The 22,763-nt window shown below is 46.8% G+C and overlaps 1 protein-coding gene across 1 annotated transcript in view; it reads right to left on the bottom strand.

The window, feature by feature from the left end:
- DOCK5 (dedicator of cytokinesis 5) overlaps positions 1-14,428 on the bottom strand; it is a 220,632-nt gene extending 206,204 nt beyond the window's left edge. The window contains exon 1 of the mRNA XM_082254554.1: positions 14,079-14,428. Coding sequence (XP_082110680.1) covers positions 14,079-14,121 — 43 coding nt within the window. The 5' untranslated portion in view covers positions 14,122-14,428. The remainder of the gene's footprint in view (positions 1-14,078) is intronic.
- Positions 14,429-22,763: the final 8,335 nt, after the last annotated feature.

Below are 22,763 nucleotides of genomic sequence, written 5' to 3'. Positions count from 1 at the left end.
TCCATTCAGACACAGAGCCCCGACCCGGCCAAACCCCCTCCCACTCCTCATTAGCTAGCTGACTTTGATTGACAGAATCGGCAATCAATGGCGCCGCTGCTGTGTCTCAGCCAGTCAGGATGGCTGAGACACTCATGGACATCGCTGGACAAAGAGGGACCTCAGGTAAGTATTAGGGGGCTGAGGAGCGCTGCTGCACACAGAAGGCTTTTTATTATAATGCATAGAATGCATTAGGATAAAAAAAACCTTCTGACTTTACAACCCCTTTAACAGTCTCAACACAATTTGGTACCAGAATCTCACTGACACAGGCAACAAAGGTGCAGAAGCTCTCAGCAATGTTAGCGGCACAGTGCAAGAGAACCAGCACTTAAAGTGGTTGTAAAGTCAGAAGGTTTTTCATCCTAATAAATTCTATGCATTAAGATAAAAAGCCTTCTATGTGCAGCAGACCCCCTCAGCCCCCTAATATTTACCTGAGCCCATCTCTGTCCAGCGATATCCATGAGTGTCTCAGCCGTCCCAGATTCTCCCTCCTGACTGGCTGAGACACAGCAGCAGAGCCATTGGCTGCCGCTGCTGTCAATCAAATTCAGTGAGTCAGTGAGGAGAGAGAGGGGGCGGCACCATGTCTGAATGGACACAGGGAGCTGTGGCTCGGTTCAGGTGCCCCAATAGCAAACTGCTTGCTGTGGGGGTATTCAGCAGGAGGGAGGGGTCAAGAGTGCCAAAGAGGGACCCAAGAAGAGGTGGATCTGGGCTGCTCTGTGCAAAACCACTACCTGGGGCAGGTAAGTAGAACATTTTTATTATTAAAAAAAAAAAAAAAAAAACGAGACTTTACAATCACTTTAAGTTGTGACCTTAATAAGGTTTACATTACCTGAGCAGCATCTGAGTAGAGGGGTGGCTTTTAGGCAAAGTAGCAATGTAAGTGGCAAGATCTTTGTAACAGCACCAAAGTCCCAGAGATAGTGGAGACAGCAGCGGTATCCCTCTTCTGTCCCTCCTCCTCAAGAACCTCTCAATAGGGCTAAATACACTGTCCCTATCCAGCATGGATCCTGTCCCTACCCTATCCAAATGTGCACCAACTGCAATGGGGCAGTGCTATTAATATTGCCCTCACTAAATATGGATGCTGAGGGCATCCAGTGTTGCAGCAGTTAGTTGTACCATTGTTCCTCTGGTGACACTTATGGAGGCTTCAGAGGAACAAGGTTCCTCTTATCCCCCATCCCCTCTGTACAGCAGTCAGCAATACAGTGTCACCTACAGAGGGGAGGGTAAACCACAGCTGCCTACATCCTACCTGAGCGGACTACCGATAACATACACATTTTCTGTTCTGCTGGAGAAGGTAAAACTGTCAAATAACCACTCACTTTCTCATATGGAGTCTCTCCCTTGCTGGTTGGACCAGCGCCATCGCTGCTGTCTCTCTAGATCTAGAAAGAGAAATTCTGTAGCATTCCCGGTTAGTAAGGGAGTTAGAGGAAATGGTTCCTTCAACAGGGTAAACTGCCTGTCCAACTGCAGCTTTTCGGAGAACTGGTCAGGAATGAACACTTGCAGGAATCTACATCTCTCTCTAGTAGGACAACCTAAGCTATTGTTGCTGCATAGTCTTGCCTCTCAGGGATGTGTGTTTCTGTGGTTATTCACTTGTATTCTCTCAATGCCAGAACAAAACTGTAAGGCCTCTTGTAAAAAGACATTTAAAAATGTCATGGGCTGATCTAAATGCAGCTTATTCCTTGTAACGCGCTTGTGTCTACAGGCATGTAAACCTACACTGCCTATAGATCAGAAAAAAATAAACTAAAATCTGCTTAGCTGGACAGTATTTTACATGCATACGTGGGCAAATATGTGCATATACGCGTCTACAACACAACCCAAGAAAATCTAGAATATACATATATGTGCAAAAACATTCAATGTTTATTATATGGCCCAGCCTCGTGTTTTTATGTAGAAAATTGTACACCACAGATCGGATGTTCACACATCAGTACTGTGTGCAATTATCCTTAGACTGTTAGGCCCTCACATAGTCTGACTTGTCTACTACCTGAGCCGACTGCTGATAACCAACACATTCCAAAATAATGATGGGCTCAGGAGTGCTTGGGTCATACCCTCCAGGAAGCTGTCACTGCACACCGCCAATCATAGGCATCGTGTGTATGTGCAGCTGTGGGCAGGGAAATGCCTCGCTGCCTATGATTGGGGGTGTGCAGTGAGGGCTACCTAGGAGGTACGACCCGAACATAGAGGCAGCCAGGCACACAGCAACAGTCTCTTCACACCGGCTCATTAATCAGTCTAGGGGTTGTATTTTTAAAGTTTGCTAGTAGAACTTGGGAGGGGATTGGAGTGATGCAGATACTTCAAAACATTAGGTATTATTGGCAGGCGACACTTTCCCATGCAGTAGTAATAGCACTATTGTAGGCAGACTGCAACAGTCCATGGTTCACAGCTGGGGACAATGAAGTAGTACAAGCACAAGTAAAGGAAGAATGGAACAGTCCATGCTTCACGGCTGGGGGCCATGAAGTAGTACAAGCAGAAATAAATGCAGACTGGAACAGTCCATGGTTCACGGAGGGGGGCCATGGAGTGGTATGAACACAAGTAAACGCAGACTGGAACAGTCCATGGTTCACGGAGGGGGGCCATGGAGTGGTATGAACACAAGTTAACGCAAACTGCAACAGTCCGTGGTTCATGGCTGGGGACCATGAAGTAGTACAAGCACAAGTAAAGGCAGACTGGAACAGTTCACGGCTGGGGACCATGAAGAAGTAGGAGCACATGTAAAGTCTTTCCCCACTGGATCCTGGTACATAGACAGTCCATAGGTGCAGCCTCTTGCAAAGTGGTCCAATATTCAGTCTATAGGGCTCCAGGGGCAGGCAGCTCCTCTTTTTTCAGCTCACAGATTCCACAAAGGGGGGGGGGGGTAATTCAGGGCTCCAGACTATTTAACAACAATCCATCTGGGCACACCTCCCCATGGATTGGCTAGGCCCTGCTGAATATTCCGTCCTAGGACAGAGTTTCCTCACCAGGGTCCCTATGGAGGTTGCTAGGGGTTCCTTGAGCAATGAGCAATTTCTGCCTCTCAGAGAAGTTTCCACCCACACTATTGATCTTTTCAGCTATCTGTAAGGGGGTAAACCTTTCCAATGACACAAGTGTAAGCATTCTTCCCACTGACCATCACAGTATCATGAGTTGTAGCAATTGTTAACAAGGGATCCCTGAGACCAGAAGGTTATTTCAAGGTTTCCTCTGTGTTGAAAGGGTTAAGAAAGGCTGCTCTAGAAACTTCTTATAGGAGGTAGGGGGAAGCAATTAAGTTCTCAGCCTGTGAAGACCAAACTAAACAATCACTGCTCCTTTGATTACAACAGTAGCCAAAAAACTAGGGGGTTGATTTACTAAAACTGTAGAGTGCAAAATCTGCTGCAGCTGTGCATGGTAGCCAATTAGCTTCTAACTTCAGCTTGTTCAGTTAATCTTTGACAAAAAAAAAATCCCGGAGCTGATTGGTTTCTATGTAGAGCTGCACCACATTTTGCACTCTCCAGTTTTAAGCTTCGCAGACCTTTTTCGGCCATGCCCCCTCGACAGAGACCCACTGAATGGTTGGCTTCTGTCGGACCGAATCCAGTACACATGGGCTGAATATCGGCCGGTTTCTATTGAACTGACTGATGCCATCTGACATTGGTCCCAAGTGTACTAAGCTTTAGTAAATTAACCCCTAAATTTGCCTAGCAGCCTAACTAGAAGGGTGCTACACTTTTCAATGTCTGGTATTATTACTGAGCTCATTGAGCAGACAGCACAGCCTGAAAATGGTTGAATGGTTTAGCTTAAAAAAGCAGCACAAGAATGAAGCAGTTTTCCAACAGGTGTAGCAGGTTGTTACTAGTTTCACCTGGCATCTTAAAGGTAACAGCAGGTGAAAAATTAGTACATTAGGGTCCTTTCACACGGGCTTTCCGATCAGGTCCGCCTGTCAGTTTTTCAGGCGGACCTGATCGGATGCTCCATGCAATTCTATGGAGCGGCGGATGTCAGTGGTGACATGTCCGCTGACACGCGCTGCTTTCCGATCCGATCCTGTCCGTGAAATCCAGACAGACGGAAACCCTATTTTCCATCTGTCTGGAGAATCGGATTGGATGAAAATGGACAGATGATCGGTTTTCACTTGATCTCCCATAGAGGAGAGCAGGGCTCTGACAGCTCCGTCTCAGCACAGTGAATGGAGATGGAGCTGTCCTCCACCTGCTCAGCAGGGATCAGTGGATCTATACCCGCTGAGCAAAGCGGAGTCTGCTGGGCAGAAAGCCCGTGTGAAAGGACCCTTAGTGAAGGTTACAAATCACTTCACAGCAGCTGACTGCAACCTAATCTAGCAACTCAACCCTAGCGGCATTCAAGTCTGATCCCTAGGGCAGTTAGATGTTACAGCCTCCATGCAAGATAACAGGAAACAGGTCCTCAAAGTCCCATGAAGTTACCGACAGGAACAAGATAATCATCAGGCACATTAAAGCGGAACTTCACTCTCTCAATCAACATTGCTTATTTTACATCCTTAAAAAAAGGAGTAAATAGATAGGAAAGTATATTATAATTACTGGTTTTAAACATTTGTTTTAGGTTTCTTGCCTAGGCAAATGTGGTCATACATCCCAGGAGTCTTCTGAACGGGGGGAGGGGTTTTCTCAGTTAGGCTCCTTTCACACGGCCGCTCCGTGTGAAAGGTCCGCTGCGGGACTTTTTTTTTTTTTTCCATTTGTGTCATCCGCTCCGTGTGCCCGCATATCATCCCATCCGTTTGCGGATGATATGCGGACCTAATGTAAGTCTATGGCACTGCGGATGTCAGCGGATGACACCGCTAACATCCGATTTTCCTTCCTTTCCGTTTTTTACACGGATGAAAAAATAGGGTTCTGTTCCGTTCCAAAAAACGGAACAGAACTGAAAGAAGGAAAATCGGATGTCAGCGGATGGTATTCCGCTGACATCCGCAGTGCCATTCACTTACATTATGTCCGCAAATCATCCGCAAACGGATTGGATGATATGCGGACACACGGAGCGGCCGTGTGAAAGGACCCTTAAGAACACCCTCCGGCCTACAATCCTGGGCTAAGGGCAGATGGATTCAAGGAAGTAAATGCTACACTGATCACCTGCCCTTACTCAAGATGGCCACAGCCGGAAATGCGAGGGAGGTGTTATTCACAATGATTTCTCAGCAAAATAAAACATGGAGACATGGATGGGTGGGTGAATTTGCTTTGAACTTTGAAAATGAATTAAATATAATTTTTGCTTTGTGGTGCTCAGATACAGTTAGTTCCACTTTAAGATATAATGCAGTTTTCCATCAGACCATAGCAGATATCTGTGGCTGAATTATAACTGATGAAATACCAACTACCTAGAATGGATATTTCCAGCCAAACCGTAATCTCCGCCATCCCTCCTCCACAGGCATTCACACACAAAGGCAATCTGGTTGGACTGAAGAAGAAAAGGAGCAGGCAGATTGTAATAATTGACTTTTATGGAGATTATGAGCATGCTTTGATTGGGGGTTTACAATCACATCTAAAGTCAACCAAATGGTAATAAGACTTTCCTAAATTTTCGGTAAAAAAACTTTACTGGAAAAAGTGTAATGTTAACTGGAAAAAAATAACTCTCAGATCTGATTATCTAGATTGATTGGAACATAACACATGAATAAAGGATTTAGTGCTTATGAGCTATTACAAGGCCTTGAGGGCAGGAGCTGGGAAGCAGGGTCGGGACAAGGGGTGGGCGGCTGCCCTGGGCACTCTAAGGTGGGGAGGGGGGGGGGGACCATAAGGATATTGGGGGGAGGGAGATTTGTGTTGGAAGGGGGAATTTGGGGGGATGCAGGGGGTAAGTATTGTTCTAGGAGGGGAAATTTGGGGGAGGAGGTCGCTAAGAGTGGTGATTTAGGGGGATTTCTGTTAGGAGGAGGGATGGGGGGAGAAGATTTGAGCTAGGAGGGATTTTGGGGGAATTTGTGCTGGGTGCAGGAAATTTGAAGCGGGAGGAGAAGATGTGCTATGAATGGTGAATTTGTTTTGTTGGGGGGGGGGGGGGGGGCATTTGGGGAATGGCAAAGGTTTGTGCTGAGAGGGGGTATTTCAGCATGGGGGCAGATTTGTACTGGGGGGAGGGGGAAGATTAGTTGCAGAATAGTGCTCAGTGTTTTTGCTGACACATAATGCTCATACATCGGGGAGGGGGGGCATTTTGGCATGTACGCCCTGGGCTATAGATGGCCTTGCCCTGGCACTGCTGGGTAGGGTTGCCACAATCACAGGTAGGGTTCACTGGGCATGTCATGCCTAGTTTGCTGTCCAGAACTAAAACAGGACATGGTCAAAGCAAAACACTTATCACGTTTATTGCATACTGAATAGTGTTAAGTTCTCTCTACCTTCAGCCAGCAGAAAGAGCAAGCACATGCAGAAATGTCTGTTATTACACAATCAAATAAATCCTTCGCTGGATTCTTGGAGTTATAAATCACCGACAACCACAGAACCTTATGTGAAAAGTTATTCTGGAGGTACTCGAGAGATTTTAATCACATGACAGTGAGACTTTTTTTTTTAACCCCTTATTGAGAGCTGCCTCAGGTAAAGTCAATGTTCTGCATTTATTGCCACTGCCAAGAAGGAGTTAAATGTCTCAAAATGCCATTATTCTCATATTGCACCTTGCAGGCTACACCTGTTTGTAAATGATCACAGGAGGATGATAGACACAAAACGTCAAGGTAAAGTAGGCCCCGGGGTGCCAGGAAACGAACCCTGGGACTGGAAGTCTGGAAAAGTCACACACACAGAATACATATCGCTAGAGGCTCATGACGGTGGGAGGAGCCAGGGGATCACATTAGGCAGAAGCTGATTTACAATATTTACTGGCTGCAAGGGGAGAAGTACCTGCCATGATTGCACTATCACCAGTGATTGCTGAGCAAACAATGGCAGTCTGGAAAATCCTGAGCATTCGTTTTTCCATCACCCCGTGTTCGAAGTAGGATGATGTCAGGCCTAGAGATGCAAGATCATAGTCCATTCTGGGCCAAAACCACATGGATGGAAGAATGTTCACCCCCATGTATAAATATGCCCGTTTTTCTAGGGGGAAGAGAAAAGTAATACACACCTTATCACCTGGTTCCGCAAAAGCCAGAGCTTAAGTTCTCTTAACGCCATAAGATACAATGAAGGACTAGCAGCAGTGGCTACTTACTCTGCATTGTATGTGATGACATCATCGGGGGAGGGGTGGCGGCGACAAGACCAATTAGAGACCAGCAAGAGGAGCAGCTACATGGGACCAGTCGTCACAATTCTAACCAGCAGGGAGGAAGCCTGGATTAATGAAGAATTCCAGTGTATTATATACACAGTTACATTGATCCAGCTTGGAGCAATGTAACTATGTATAAAACATACCGGGTCGAAACTGACAACCGAGTGCCAGATCACACTTGTGCGGCGCGGGAACCGCATACAATTTTGATCAGGAATTGCACCTCATTCCTGTTCAAATCACACGCGGTTATTCAGTAGTGCAATTTGAGCCATCATTCTGTATGGCTCAAATCGCACCACATCCGCACCGAAATAGTGCAGGACCCTTTTTTTGGCCGCACCAGAATCAGATCGCAGATGCAATTTGCAAAATCAGATCGCATGGGTGTGAACTCCCATGCGATCTGATTTTGCAAATTGCACCGCGTTAAGCAAACCGATTTTGGGGTGTTGTTAACTTAACCACTTTAAGACAGGAAGGATTTGTCCCCCTAATGACCAGGCCCTATTTTGCGATTCGGCACTGCGTTATTTTAATGGACAATTGCGTGGTCGTGCGATGCAGTACCCAAACAAAATTTACGTCCTTTTTTCCCCACAAATAGAGCTTTTTTTGGGGGGTATTTGATCACCTGTGCAATTTTTATTTTTTGCGCTATAAACAAAAAAACGACAATTTTGAAAAAAAAAACAAAAAAAAAAACATTTTTCACATTCTGCTATAGGACATTCTCAAAAAAAAAAAAAAAAAAAAATTTACAAAAATAATATTTTTTTAACATTTTAGGCCAATTTGTTTTCTGCTACATATTTTTGGTTAAAAAAAAAAAAAAAAATCGCAATAAGCATATTTTGATTGGTTTGCGCAAAAGCTATCGCGTCTACTAACTACGGGAAAGATTTATGTAATTTTTATTTATTTTTTTTTTTTTGTACTAGTAATGGTGGCAATCTGCAATTTTTTGCAGGACTGCGACATTGCGGCGGACAGATCGGTCCCCTGACGGACATTTTTGACACTTTTGGGGGGGACCAATGACATTACTACAGTAATCAGTGCTAAAAATATGCACTGTTATTGTAATAATGACACTGGCAGGGAAGGGGATGATCAAGGGGTTAAATGTGAGCCTAGGGGAGGGATTCTAACTGTGGGGGGGGCGTGGTTTCTGAAATGACCATAGAGGCCCATGTGATCCTATATAGAAGGATCACATAAGCTCTGTGATCATTTCAGGGAGAAGGACGGTCTGCTGTGATTACAACAGCCGACCATCCTTCTCTCTCAGCGGGGAACGATCAAAGGTGTCAGGTGGCAATCGGAGCCGCCTGACACACGCATCGGCTTCCCCGCTGAGGAGCGGAAGCTGCCGGGGGCGCATGCTCGCCCCCTAGCCTCCTTAGAGCTAGTGACATAGACCTACGTCGCTTTGCCCAGGAGCGGCTGCCTGCTGCAGCAAATCTGCGGTAGGCGGTCGTTAAGTGGATAAACACCCGCAGCAGTTCTCATGAATAGGGCTACGATTTTGATACGGTGCAGAAACCACACAGAATTTGCTGCGAATTCCGCACTGCATCAGTGTAAGCCAGCACTGAAAGAAGATGAGGAGACAGACTCTAATTTGAACCTGATATCCATGGTTTATGTACTTTAAAGCGGAGCTCCACCCAAAAAGGGGAAGTACTGTTTTAAGGCCTCCTCCCCATGTCTTGTTTGTGAAATGGAGCTTTTGGGGAGGAAGGGAGGGAGCAGGTATCCGCTCCTACTTCAGTTCCAGTCTCCGTAGGCGATCCAAAGCAAAAGTTCTGCTTCCAGCCTCCCTCCCGACGTCTTCTGGGACACATGACAGATCCAAGAAGAGGAGCAGTCAGAGAGCGCATGCGCAGTGGCTACCCGGCGGTGAAGCCACAAGCTGTCACAGCCGGGTGCCCATAGTAAACATGACGGCGCCGACAAGAGAGGACACAGGGTGAAAACGGCTGGGGTAAGTACACCGCTGGATCGTGGGACAGGTTAAGTGACAGTTTATTAAAAGTCAGCAGCTACACCCTTGTAGCTGCTGACATTTAATAAACACAAAAATGACTGGAGCTCCGCTTTAAAGCTGAGTTCCACCCAAAAGTGGAACTTCCGCTTTAGGGAGTCCTGACCCCCCGACATGCCACATTTGGCATGTCATTTTTTGGGGGGGGGAGCGGGTACCTAGTTTTGACAGGTACCCGCTCCCACTTCCGCTCGGAGCGCCGCGGCGCCCTGAGCGGAAGTTCTCCTCTCCCCCTCCCTCCCTGCAATCTTCTGGGACACGTCAGAGGTCCCAGAAGATTGCCGGCCAATCACGGCGCGCAGCGCGACTCGCGCATGCGCAGTGGGTACCCGGCTGTGAAGCCGCAAACTGTAACAGCCGGGTGCCCACAGCAGTGATGCCGGCGCCGAGGGAGAGGATCGAGGCTTCCGGCGGCCGCATCGCTGGACCGTTGGACAGGTGAGTAAATGGCTGGAACTCCGCTTTAAGTTGTTATTGGGTACATTACATAAATACATGTATTTTCTCTATAATGTCTATAATGTAGAGTTTTCATTTCGTTGAGTTGATTCATTTTTCTATCTTTGGTAAACAATTTAACCACTTGCCGACCGCCGCACGCCGATCTACGTCGGCGGTCAGCCCCTCACAGGCAAAGTGACGTAGGGCTACGTCACTAGCTTGTGAGGGTCTAGGGAGCGAGCGCGCGCCGCCGGAGGTGCGCTCCCGCGTGGTCACGGACCCCCCCCCCGCGCGTGTGACCGGCGGACCCGATGTCCGCCGGCCACTCTGCGATCGGCGGGGGAGAGGGAGAAAGTCAGGCAGCTTGTGTAAACAAGCTGCCTGTCATTCTCCCCTCTGTATGAGAGCTGATCATATGGATCTACTATGTAGATCCGTTGATCACTCTGCATACAGCTGAAGCCACAGCCAATCACAGTTAGAATCACGCCCCTAGGGACACACACAGCCCCTCCCTCTCAAATAAAGTTAACCCCTTCACTACCAGTGTATTTTTACAGTAACAGTGTATATATATATATATATATATATATATATATATATATATATATATAGCACTGATTACTGTAGAAATGTCACTGGTAACCCCAAAAGTGTCAAAAATGTCAGTCAAGGGTCCGATCTGTCCGCCGCAATGTCGCAGTACCACAAAAAAAAAAAAATCGCAGATCGCCACCATTACGCGTTAAAAAAAAAAAACAACAAAAATGCCAAAAATCTTTCCCTTAGTCAGTAAACGCAATAACTTTTGCGCAAACCAATCAAAATACGCTTTTTGCGATTTTTTTTTACCAAACATAGGTAGCATAAAACAAATTGGCCGAAAATATTAAAAAATTTACATTTTTTTTGGGGGGAATTTCATATAAAAAAAAAGGAAAAAATATTGCTATTTTTGCAAAATTGACGCTCTTTTTTTGTTTATAGCGCGTGATCAAAAAAAAAAAAAAAAAAAAAAAAAAAAAAAATCGCACAGGTGATCAAATACCGCCAAAAGAAAGCTCTGTTTGTGGGAAAAAAAGGACGCCAAATTCGTTTAGATACAGCGTCGCACGACCGCGCAATTGTCCGTTAAAGTCACGCAGTGCCGAATCGCAAAATACCCCCTGGTCGTTTAGCAGCCAAATCCTCCGGGGCTTAAGTGGTTAAGAAAGCTTCATTGTCATTTTAAGATCAAATCAATATTATTTTGATCTGTTGTCATGTGGCCCTTAAAGTGGTGGTAATGTCACCTATTTGATTTATACCTACAATAATAATAATAATTTACCTACTACAATAAGGCTTACCTGTAGGTACAGTAAATATTTCCTAAATGTACAAATATAAGAGATATTTACTTTAGCAGCAGCCGGTGACGTAACTGGCTTATGCACCCTGAAGATTGAAGACCCAGCAATGGTGGTAGTGCGCCACTGGATGGCTTCATGTTAAGGTAGGTCTGTCATACTAGCACCTTATCCTGCAGGGGCCCAACTTTTTTTGTTTTTTGACAGTTTATTACCACTTTAAACATTGTGGACGCCGATTTGGTAATCTGGCACTGGAGAAGCAACTTTAAATGAACGTAGATTTATAATGAAAGCAGTAGTAAACTTTACAACCCCTTTTTAATGGGATCCCTGCAGGTTTGTGCCAGATTGTGCTATTATCCCCACATGATGGACTTACCTTTCAAACATAGCCCTCCAGCGCTGCACTGTCACGGCTCCAGGCTTCCATCTTCGTCCGGGCTTCCTTCCCTGTTCTGTTTGAATAGCTGGGCTGTGGTGATGCACAGGAGTCACCATAGTGACTGCACATGCGCCAGTGAGGTCATTGGCTGGAACCGAAGTGCACATCTACTAAACAGCACAAATTTAGGCTGTTTCCAGGGAACTACAGGCTGGGTCGGATGTAGTCCATCTGATCTGGGGGTGCAGGAAAAAGTCAGGGGGCGTGATGTGAATACTATGTGTGAGTCACTGACAGTGTCACACAGTGTGATAGAGAACCCGTATTCCCTGTTCACCTGCCATGCTTCTGTACCATGAGTCACCACCTGGAACGACCGTCTGACAGGTAGGGCAGGAGTGCACAGAACAATAGTAAGGCCCCTTTCACACGGGCTTCCCGATCCGGTCCGTCTGTCAGTTTTTCAGGCAGACCTGTTCCTACGCTCCATGCACCCCTATAGGGCAGAGGATGTCAGTGGTGACATGTCCACTGACACCCAATCCGATCCTGTCCGTGAAATCCAGACGGATGGAAACCCTATTTTCCATCCGTCTGGAGGATCAGATCGGATTAAAACGGACAGGCGGTCCCTTTTAATCTGATCTCCCATAGAAGAGAGCAGGGCTCTGACAGGTCCATCCCAGCACAGTGAGCAGAGATGGACCTGTCATCCGCCTGCTCAGTGGGGATTAGCGGATCGATTTCCCACTGAGCAAAGCGGAGTTTGTCGGGCGGAAAGCTTGTGTGAAAGGACCCCAAGTATTAGACTGTCCCTTTATATCAGGTGTCCCTATCAGAGTCCTCCCCCATATCAGCTGTCCCTATTAGTGTCTCTATCGGAGTTCCACCTTACATTATCCCCGATAAGAGCCACCACCCCCCCCTCCCCATTAGGGTCCCCATCACCAATTACTCTTTAGATTCTCCACCTTACATCAGGTGTCCTAATCAGAGACCCCCTTACATCAGGTGTCCCTATCCACATCTCTATCAGTCTTCTACCTTACATCAGGTGTCCATATCAGAGTTCCCCCCCATGGTCCCCTCTTACATCAGGATCCCCGTAAGAATCCCCTCTTACATCAGGTCTCCACCTTACATCAGGTGTCCCTATCCACATCTCTATCAGTTTTCTACCTTACATCAGGTGTCCCTATCAGAGTACCCCCCCCCCCAGGGTCCCCCCTTACATCAGGATCCTCATAAGAGTCTCCTCTTACATCAGGTCTCCACCTTACATCAGGTATCCCAATACGAGCGCCCCTCCCACCACATTAGGCTCCCCATCAGAGTCCCACCCCACATCAGAGTTAAACATCAGCCACCCCACCTTACATCAGGTGTCCTCATCAGAAACCTTATGACAGGCACATCTGTCAGATTTTGCATGCGATTACTGCTAGACACTAATATAGCCACTAGCAGTAATCACTGGGTTCTGCCATTGGGGAGGGCTACACCTGACCCCCGGGAGGAATTCCCCCATCAACACTGACTGTGTTAATGGAAAATTGAGCAAAACCACTCTGTTTATGGCCGGCTTTACTTTAGAGTTTACTATCACTTTAAGATCCGCTTTAAACCAGCATTGTGCAGGTAAAAGATATTTACTGCCCTCTGCACTTTACTTTGCTGTCGATAGAGAAAATATAGTCCCAGCTCATACGTCAGATCCCTTTGATATTTCCGGATCTCAGGAGGACCTGTGGGAAATTTGCTAACCCTAAACTATCCCTGATCACAGGTCTCTGGTGTGTGCACAAGAACACAATCTATTGTGGATTATGTCACACACAAATAACTCCCCATGCACACATATCCCAGGATGCTTTGTACCCAGACTTCAATCCCAGAGGAAGATTCAATGAGAGCGCAAGGACAGTTACAGCAACACGCATATGGATCAGGAAAACTTCAGGCTACCTGCCATTATTATACACTGCCCACCAGCCTGTGCCATGGATTATACCCAGCGGTTCCTTAGGGAATGCACACAAGCTGCAAAGTTGGCACAGACTAAGGCTCACCATACATGGTACAATCTGGTCATATGATCAACTTTAGATTTACCAAAACTATGTAATAATAGGACCTTCCAATAGATTTTTCTCCCAGTTGTTGGTAGATCCAAAGGCGATTGTACAATCTGATGGTAATGTGTATGGTGAGTAAAGTGCCATGTAGTGCAGGTGCCATAGCTGGCAGAATCCTCCCTCCATGGCACTTCTGATTTCCTCTGCCCCATACAATCCAGCCTAGGCTGCAACATTGTATCCAACAATCCATCAATATTTATAAACATGACAGGAAGCAGATTGTAAGCATTGTGCCAAAAGTCTAAATACAAAGTTTCCTGGGGGCATCTGTAGGCAATCAGTGCCAGCTGGGTAGTGTGGTGCAGGGATGTCAGACTCACCCACTCCGAACCTCTCCCTCTTAGTGGGGATCCAGCGGGCCATAGTACATAGGGCGATCGGTGCTGGAAGTTAACGTGCTGGGCTCAGCCCTCCCCCTGCTGATCTTCCATCTCCACCATCATCCACACTGACTCACAGGGAAGGAGGGAGGGAGAGAGGGGTGGCTGGTGCAGTGGATGGGGTAGGAGGGGTCACAGGGCTGGGGTAGGAGGGGTTGTAGAGAGGGGCATGGGCAGCAGATGGTGAATGGGATGGAGGGAAGGGAGCAGAAGTTAGGGGATCAGTGGCAGGGCGAGCAATGCTTGTCTTCATGGGACTGTCTGCTAAAGGAAGGGCAGACAAAGTGATCTGCCTGATCCCTCCTTTGGGATCCGATCCCACAGTCCTGCCTGATCCCTCCTCTGGGATCCGATCCCACAGTCCTGCCTGATCCCTCCTCTGGGATCCGATCCCACAATCCTGACTGATCCTCCTTTGGGATCCGATCTCACAGTTCTACCTGATCCCTCCTCTGGGATCCGATCTCACAGTTCTACCTGATCCCTCCTCTGGGATCCGATCTCACAGTCCTGCCTGATCCCTCCTTTGGGATCCGATCTCACAATCCTGACTGATCCCTCCTCTGGGATCCGATCTCACAGTCCTGACTGATCCTCCTTTGGGATCCGATCCCACAGTCCTGCCTGATCCCTCCTCTGGGATCCGATCTCACAGTCCTGCCTGATCCCTCCTCTGGGATCCGATCTCACAGTCCTGCCTGATCCCTCCTCTGGGATCCGATCTCACAGTCCTGCCTGATCCCTCCTCTGGGATCCGATCTCACAGTCCTGACTGATCCCTCCTCTGGGATCCGATCTCACAGTCCTGACTGATCCCTCCTCTGGGATCAGATCTCACAGTCCTGATGATCCCTCCTCTGGGATCCGATCTCACAGTCCTGATGATCCCTCCTCTGGGATCAGATCTCACTGTCCTGCCTGATCCCTCCTCTGGGATCCGATCTCACATGGCAGTCTGTGATCCAGGGATCTGCTGGAATGTAACAGGGAGGAGACTGGGCTGAGAGCGAACAGTACAGCAAACGGCCGCTAGGGGGAGCGCTCTTCACTCGCTACATTGTGGCCATTAGCAGATTGCTGCAGAAATGGATACAATCTATAAAGTGTAGCCAGGGAGATTATTTCTGTAATCAGAGGGACGTTTTCCCGAGAGAAATTCAGAGGATTCTCATTCTGTAAATGCTAGGTGCCTGGCACCAAAGATATAATTCTGGCTTCATTCTCATGCACACCATGTCTGTTCATCTGCATAGATCAGGGCCTCCAAATGTTTCAGTACAGGGACCACATCATACACCTGATAAGAAGCTGTGCGAAAAGGAGGCGAACTTCTGCATTCCAATAAGAAGCTGGCTGAATAGGGAGCCAACTTCAGCCTCATCTCTACGTTACTAAAAGTATTGGGACGCCTGCCTTTACACACACATAAACTTTAATAGAAGTCCTAGTCCGTAGGGTTCAGGGGTGGACTGACAACTCATGGGGCCCCTGGGCAATCAGAGATCATGGGGCCCCCTGTGTCCACACTTAAGCCACACAAAGCCCCACCTACAAATTGCAGCTCAGCCACATAGAGTGGGCATTTAAAATATCTACCACAGCATAGCCTGCATGGAAGTTCCTGGCTTCTTTCTGTAGTGTGTAGCCTCTCATGGGGCCCCCTACTGACCCTGGGCCCTCGGGCAGTGCCCTAATCCCAGAATGGTCAGTCCGTCCCCGGTAGGGTTCAATATTGAGTCAGCTTCAACTCTTCTGGGAAGGCCGTCTACTAGGAGTGTGTCTATGGGAATGTTTGACCATTATTCTAGAAGCACATTTGTGAAGTCAGGCACGGTTGTTGGACAAGAAGGCCTGGCTCACAGTCTATGCTCCGATTCATCCCAAAGGTGTTCTATCAGGTTGAGGTCAGGACTCTGTGCAGGCCAGTCAAGTTCCTCCACCCCAAACTCGCTCATCCATGTCTTTATAGACCTTGCTTTGCGCACTGGTGCGCAGTCATGTTGAACCAGGAAGGGGCCTTCAGGCTGGGTTCACACTATTGCAGGTTTCCTGCATTCTATTCACGTCAGGAGATTGTGACTGGCTCTCTATGGAGTCGGTTCACATATCTCCAGAGCGCCTCCGATGTGAATTGCACAGGAGTCCTGTACATCTTCTGGTCTGTTTAAGGTCCGAATTCCGCCAAAAATTTTGGACTGAAATAAAACGGTGAACAGGGATGCACCGGACCCCTGCTGTGAGCCGCTCCATGCGGCAGTGTGAACCCAGCCTAAAGCCCCGTACACACGATCAGATTATCGAACGATCTGTCGTCCGTTTTTTGTGGCATGCTAGTCTGATGTGGAAAGTGAAGAGGTTTTTTTCATACGAATTTTCCCGTATGACAGAATTCTACTTCAGAAGTGATGTCATGTGTTGGATTGTTTTGTATGTGTTCTTTCATCTCTGAGCATGCCTAGTCTTGCTCTTAAGATTTTTTTCAGTCGAAATCTGTACTAATGAGACGCAAATCGGACATTGATTTGATGGACGGCAAAAATTTTATAGCCTGCACATCAGGATTTTGTCAGCTGAAAAGTCGGAGTCGACTGTCGAAAGCACCATACTAACAATCCGAAAATCGGCAGATCGGTCGTCGGACGAATTTTCCCTACAGATTTTCTTATCGTGTGTACGGGCCTTAAGAGTTCCCTTCACTGGAAAGGCCCAACCCCTGAAAAACCACCTCACACCATAATCCCCCTCCATTAAATGGTTTGGACCAGTGCACAAAGCAAGGTCCATAAAGATATGGGTGAGTGAGTTTGGGTTGGGCTTCAACCCAATAAAACACCTCTAGAATAAATTAGAACGCAGATTGCGAGCCAGGCCTTCTCATCCAACATCAGTGCCTGACCTCACAAACGCTCTTCTGCGTGTCAAATGGTCAAACATTCCCATAGACACACTCCTAAACCTTGTGGACAGCCTTCCCAGAAGAGTTGAAGCTGTTATAGCTGCAAAGGGTGGGCCAACTCAATATTAAACCCAACGGACTAAGACTGGGATGACATTAAAGTTCATGTGGGTGTAGGAGCCTTCCACTTCACATCAGAGCTCCTGTCTCACATTAGAACCCCTCCCCCTCATTTCAGAGTCCCCCATCATATCAGCCCCCTTCTTTTCACATCAGGTCCTTCCCTTTCAAATTATTGTCCCCTTTGAAATCAGAGTCCCTATCTTATATCACATGTTTCCCCACTTCGAGCCCCCCCATCAAAGCCCCTCTTTACATTGGAAACCCCCTCCCTTTCACATCAGAGCCCCCATTTTATATCAGAGCCTTCCTCACTTCGAGCCCCCCATTTTATATCAGAGCCCCCTCTTTCAAATCAGAGTCCCCATATCATATCACAGTCTTCATCGCTTTATAGACCACCCTTCACATCAGAGCCCCCGTCTCACAATATAACCCTCCCCTTTCACTTCAGAGTCCCCTCAATTTTACATCAGCTCCTTCCCCTTCATTATTGTCCCCCTTTCATATCAGAGGCCCTATCTTATATCGCAGATTTCCCCACTTTGAACCCCCCCATCCACATTAAAGCCCCCCTTTACATTAGAACTCCATTCCCTTTCACATCAGAGTCCCCATGTTATACCATATCCTTCCTCACTTCAAGCCCCCATCTCACATCAAAGACCCCTCTTCCCTCTTTCAAATCAGAGCCCCCATCTCATATCACAGCCTTCTTTGCTTCAGAGCCCACACTTCACATCAGAGCCCCCGTCTCACATTAGAACCCCTCCCCCTCACTTCAGTCCCCCTTTATATAAGAGCCCCCTAACTTTCACATCAGAGCCCCCATTTTATATCACAGTCCCCCTCACTTCAGAGCCCCCGCATCACATCTGAGCCCCGTTTCACATCAAAATGCCCCTTTCACAATAGAGTCTACCTGTAACATTAGAGCCCCCCTTCATATTAGAGCACCCTCCCTTTCACATCAGCTCCTCCCCTTTTAGATTAGAGCTCCTCCTTTCAAATCAGAGTCCCCATTTTACATCACAGTGTCCCTCACTTCAGTGTCCCCCAACATCAGACCCCCTTTCACATCAGAGCCCCCCCTCATTTAAATCACAGTCCCCCCCCCCTCCCGCTTCAGAGCCCCAACTTCACATCTAAACCCTGTTTCACATCAAAGTCCCCCCTTCACATCGGAGTCCACCTTTAACATCAGAGACCCCCTTCATATCAGAGTCCCTCTTTGACAATAAAGTCCTCAGTCCCCATCCTACCTTACAACTATACCCCTGCATGCTTGATGCAAGGTAGGAGGGGAAGCAGGTTCACTTCTGAATGCTGCAGTGGCCATGGATGCCAACATCCTGGATCAGTGCCATGCATTTCCATGGTTAAGTCAAGATAGCCATCAGCAACAAATCATACCATGTGTTCTGGCTGCTTTATTGGGTCTTATGGTGCTGGCAGCCAGAACCAATTGCTAGGTCTGGGTAAAATCTTTTAGTGGGCTGGATGTGGCCCTCAGACAGTAGTTTGGAAAATCATGCCAAGTGTCCTGGGGTCCTTGCCCCTTTCATTGGCTGTTACAGTGCTGGTGGTCGGCCTGCCTGCACCATGGAAATGCATGACGCAAATATGGATCCAGTGGCTGGGTTCAGGCTTTAGTTTGGAGACTCCTGACATAGATCAATGCAAGGGCACACAGAATTTCTTTTATTTTCGGGTGCCCTGTTCCCACCATACACGTGCAGTGGTGTGTGCTGCATGAAATTGTGTATTATCACAGTTCATCGCTTTGTGCTTTGGTATATGGAGATGAACAGCATTACGTTGGCACCTGTAATAGGAGTGATTGACTGCAGTATACATACAATAACATACAATACATACACTACAATAAATGGTGAAGAAAAATAAGGTTGCTGGTTTTATGATTTTACGTATGTAATTTAATAGAGCTTTTGTATTTTTATTTTGTTGTAAGTCTTGGGGTGTCTATAAAATGCAGGTCTTTTTTCTTCAATTGTATGGAACGTGGTGCCTCAGAGTTTACCATTGCTTGCAAATAAAAAATAAGAAAAATAACACAATGAGGTCCTTCCCCAATCCATACCAGGTCCTTCGGACGCAGCTGATCACAGATCCTGGTAAAGGACCAATCAGCTGATCACATGTAAGCAGACTTGCTGGTTATAGGCAGTCCTTTCCTCCCACGCTGGGTCTGTGTGAAGAAAGGAGAGCTGCTAACCAGCAAGACTGTCAGTACATTGTTTACACTGATTATAAGTGCAGCCCCATCAGTGCAGTCTATCAGTGCCACCTATCAATGCTCATCAATGCTACCTAGCAGTGCCCATCATTGCTGCCTAGCAGTGTCACCTATCAGTGCTCATCGATCCCACCTATCAGTACAGCCTATCAGTGCCCATCAGTACCATCTATCAGTGCTGCCTATGAGTGCCGCCTATTAGTGCCGCCTATTAGTGGTCATCAATGCCACCTATCAGTGCCTGTCAGTGCTGCCTATCAGTGCTGACTATCAGTGCTCATCAATGCCGCCTATCAGTGCTGCCTATCAGTGCCACCTATTGGTGTCTCCTCATCAGGACTCATACAGCACAGAGCCTGCACTGACAGCTCCCCCTGCTTTTCATGGATGTGAGAGGAGAGAGCAAATCTGCTCCTATGTGTGCACGGCGGGAAGTGTAAAGCCCAACAGTTGAATGATTGATTCAGCTGCTGGGCTTTTCACTTCCTGTGGTGCACAAATGAAGAGAGGGACAGGGGGAGTAGGAGCAGATTGTCTCTCTCCTCTTCCAGGAAGGAGGAAGAACTGTCAGTGCAGGCTCTGGGCTGTATGAGAGACAGGCTTTCAGCTCAGAGCCCTGCAGCCAGCAACCTCGCTGAGGCCCCCTGACAATGGTGGAACACCAGCACCCGGTCGCAAGTGTGAACTTTGCGAACCTGATAGTTCTGCCACTGGTTTGCTGATACCTTTTCAGGTGTTAATTTAAGCTGTTAGAATATATTTAACCTTGATTGTCACTAATTGTTCAGGAGAAAGGTCATTAAACTAAATTGGCACTGATAAAGAATCATCTGAGAACCACGATGATGTTACTATGTAACGATGACCCATGAAAGAGTAAGGCCCCTTTCACACTGTGGACTGTTCGTTTCATCAGTTCAGTCACTTTTTTTTTTCAGAGAAAAAACGTATAAAGTTGACATGAGTATATCATCAGTTTGACAGTTGTTTTTCATCCGTTTTTGCATCTGTTTTTTACATCTGCCACCTAGAATCCTTAACCAATTGAGTTCCAGGGCCATTCTTTTATGCAAAAATGGACTGTTTTTCCATTTACATCCGTTTTTCATCTGTTTTTTTGTCCGATCTGTTTTTTTTTAACAGAAGAAAAATAGGGCTTTGATCCGATCCAAAAAACGGATGTCGACAGAATCGGATGTAAATGTATGTAAATGGATGATCATCCAGTCACATCCATTTTTCCACTGAGATGCATTGATGTCCGTTTTTCACCCATCAACTGATGGATGAAAAACGGACAAACGGTCCGCATGTGTGATAGGGGCTCTGTGCTTACTGGCTGTGGAGAGCGGTGTCCTCAAGATGATACAGTATGATGATCTAGTTAAAGATTTTGCACATGCTAAGTGCAGGAAAATAGACTTTTTGTAAATATTGTAGTGTGATGCATAACTGTGATGTATGACTTGCCAGTGCCAGTTATCTGTGTAATGTGTATTATTGCAGTCAATAAACTTTAGAAAAAGAATCAGACAAGTGTCGTCTTTGGAACCTAACTTTTATATATATTTTTTCCAGAAAAAATGTGGTTTATCATTCGTTTCAGTTCACTTTTTTATTTGTTATAAATGTAGCAACCTCCTAGGTAGGTGCTAGAGAGAGAGTATAGTTTTGGATCTTTCTGCTTACCAGAAGGATTGACAGGTAAATCTATATTGTTCTCTTCCTACCAGAGCACACAGGGGGGCTCGCTCAGGAAGGGGGATTCGTGATGAATTACTTTACAGAAATCTTCCTCCAGCAGCTGAAAGCTGAACTCTCTCCCTCTCCCTGCTGTCAGCTTTTATCTGCTGAGAAAGAGAAAGTTGTCCCTTACTAATCCCCCTCCCTGTGTGCCCCCTCCCAGCTCCGGCTCTAATGTTAGCTCTGCTCCTGAGTTTGTTATCTCTGTAACTTTGTTTCTTTCCCTGCAGTTCTTCCTATATTCCTTGTCCCAGCCCGTGTATTCTTTTCCTCTCTGTCCCCTCTTGCTCTGTCTTCCTGACACAGTCACAGCTGATCAGCTGCATTCCCATTGGATGAAGAATTTACTGTTACATCAGTTCCATAGCTGCTTGTTATCTTGTCCTAGTGCAGTTTAGTGTGCTTTATGTAGCTGGGCTTCCTACTCCTCTCCCCCGCACTGCTTCCTTACCGATGCAACTTTGCTTCTTCTCCGCTACACTGTCGGTTCCCTCTGCATCCATGTATCAACTCCTTCTATTTAACCATTTACTAACTAATCTGGCAGTAGTAAACTCCATTTTTTTTTCTTGTATCTACAGGTAAGCCTATAAATATGGCTTACCTGTGGGTTCAGTGAATATCTCCTAAACGTAGCAGCCGGTGATAGCACCAGCACATGTGCACTGCGCTCTCAATGGATGACATACCATCCATTGAGAGAGCTGTGCTGTGACCATGACACCCGTGCACATGTGTGTGAGTTAAATCATTGCAGTTTGGCCAAACGACTGGAGGCCAAGAACCCCGAGAGAAGACCAGATGAAGGTGGAATCCCTCTTAGTAGTGACAGCACGCGGCTCGAGAGATCTGTTTTTTTAGGTTACAAAAGTATAATTAAGAGCTCAATTCCACAGGTACTCTGGCTGTGTGAAGGAGGGGTTTGGGCTGAAGACACCTGTAATTCTATAGGGATGCAGCACCTGTACGAACACAGCTGCAGGCCCTACTTGGACAGGTGTGCAGGTGAGCGGTCCCCAAATGCACACTGTCTGTGTTCAGGCTGTACACCTGTATACCCCAGTCAGATTAGGACCTGCAGCTGTGTTTGTACAGCTCCAGGTGGCTCCAGCCACATAAATGAACCACTGATTCACACTGTACAGACCACAACACCCATGTGCATGACCCCCAACACCTCCCCCACACACAGATTTATTTATCAACTCTGTTTCATCTTTTAGATTTAGCAGGAATTCTGTGAGTTAAGTTGTATTTGTGTCTATTAATAATGATTTTGTTGTATTTTTATTAAAATATAGCTTTAGTATTTTCTTGGGGGGGGCACTCTCAGGTAGTCCATACGGGGTCCCGCGATTTCTATCAGCAGCCCTGCCACTGCCTAGATGGAAACGACCAAGCCTGGTCCATCAGTATCCTGAGTCCTAAAGGTAAGATCATCCGCATACCTCATCCTGACCACTACTACTGTGGTGTGCTGAGTTCTTGCTTCAGGTGAAAAGTCTAGAATACTAGGGGGCTAGTAAGCCTGAAGAATTTTTTGTAGCTGTTTAAAAGTGTTGGAATACAAAGGGGCTAGCATGCCTGAGTCCCATTGATACTATATTGC

Source organism: Pelophylax lessonae, assembly GCF_965119305.1.
Source record: "Pelophylax lessonae genome assembly, chromosome: 4".
Taxonomy (NCBI): Eukaryota; Metazoa; Chordata; class Amphibia; order Anura; family Ranidae; genus Pelophylax; species Pelophylax lessonae.
Note: the sequence above shows the minus strand (reverse complement) of the source record. Positions and strands in the feature narration are given on the sequence as shown.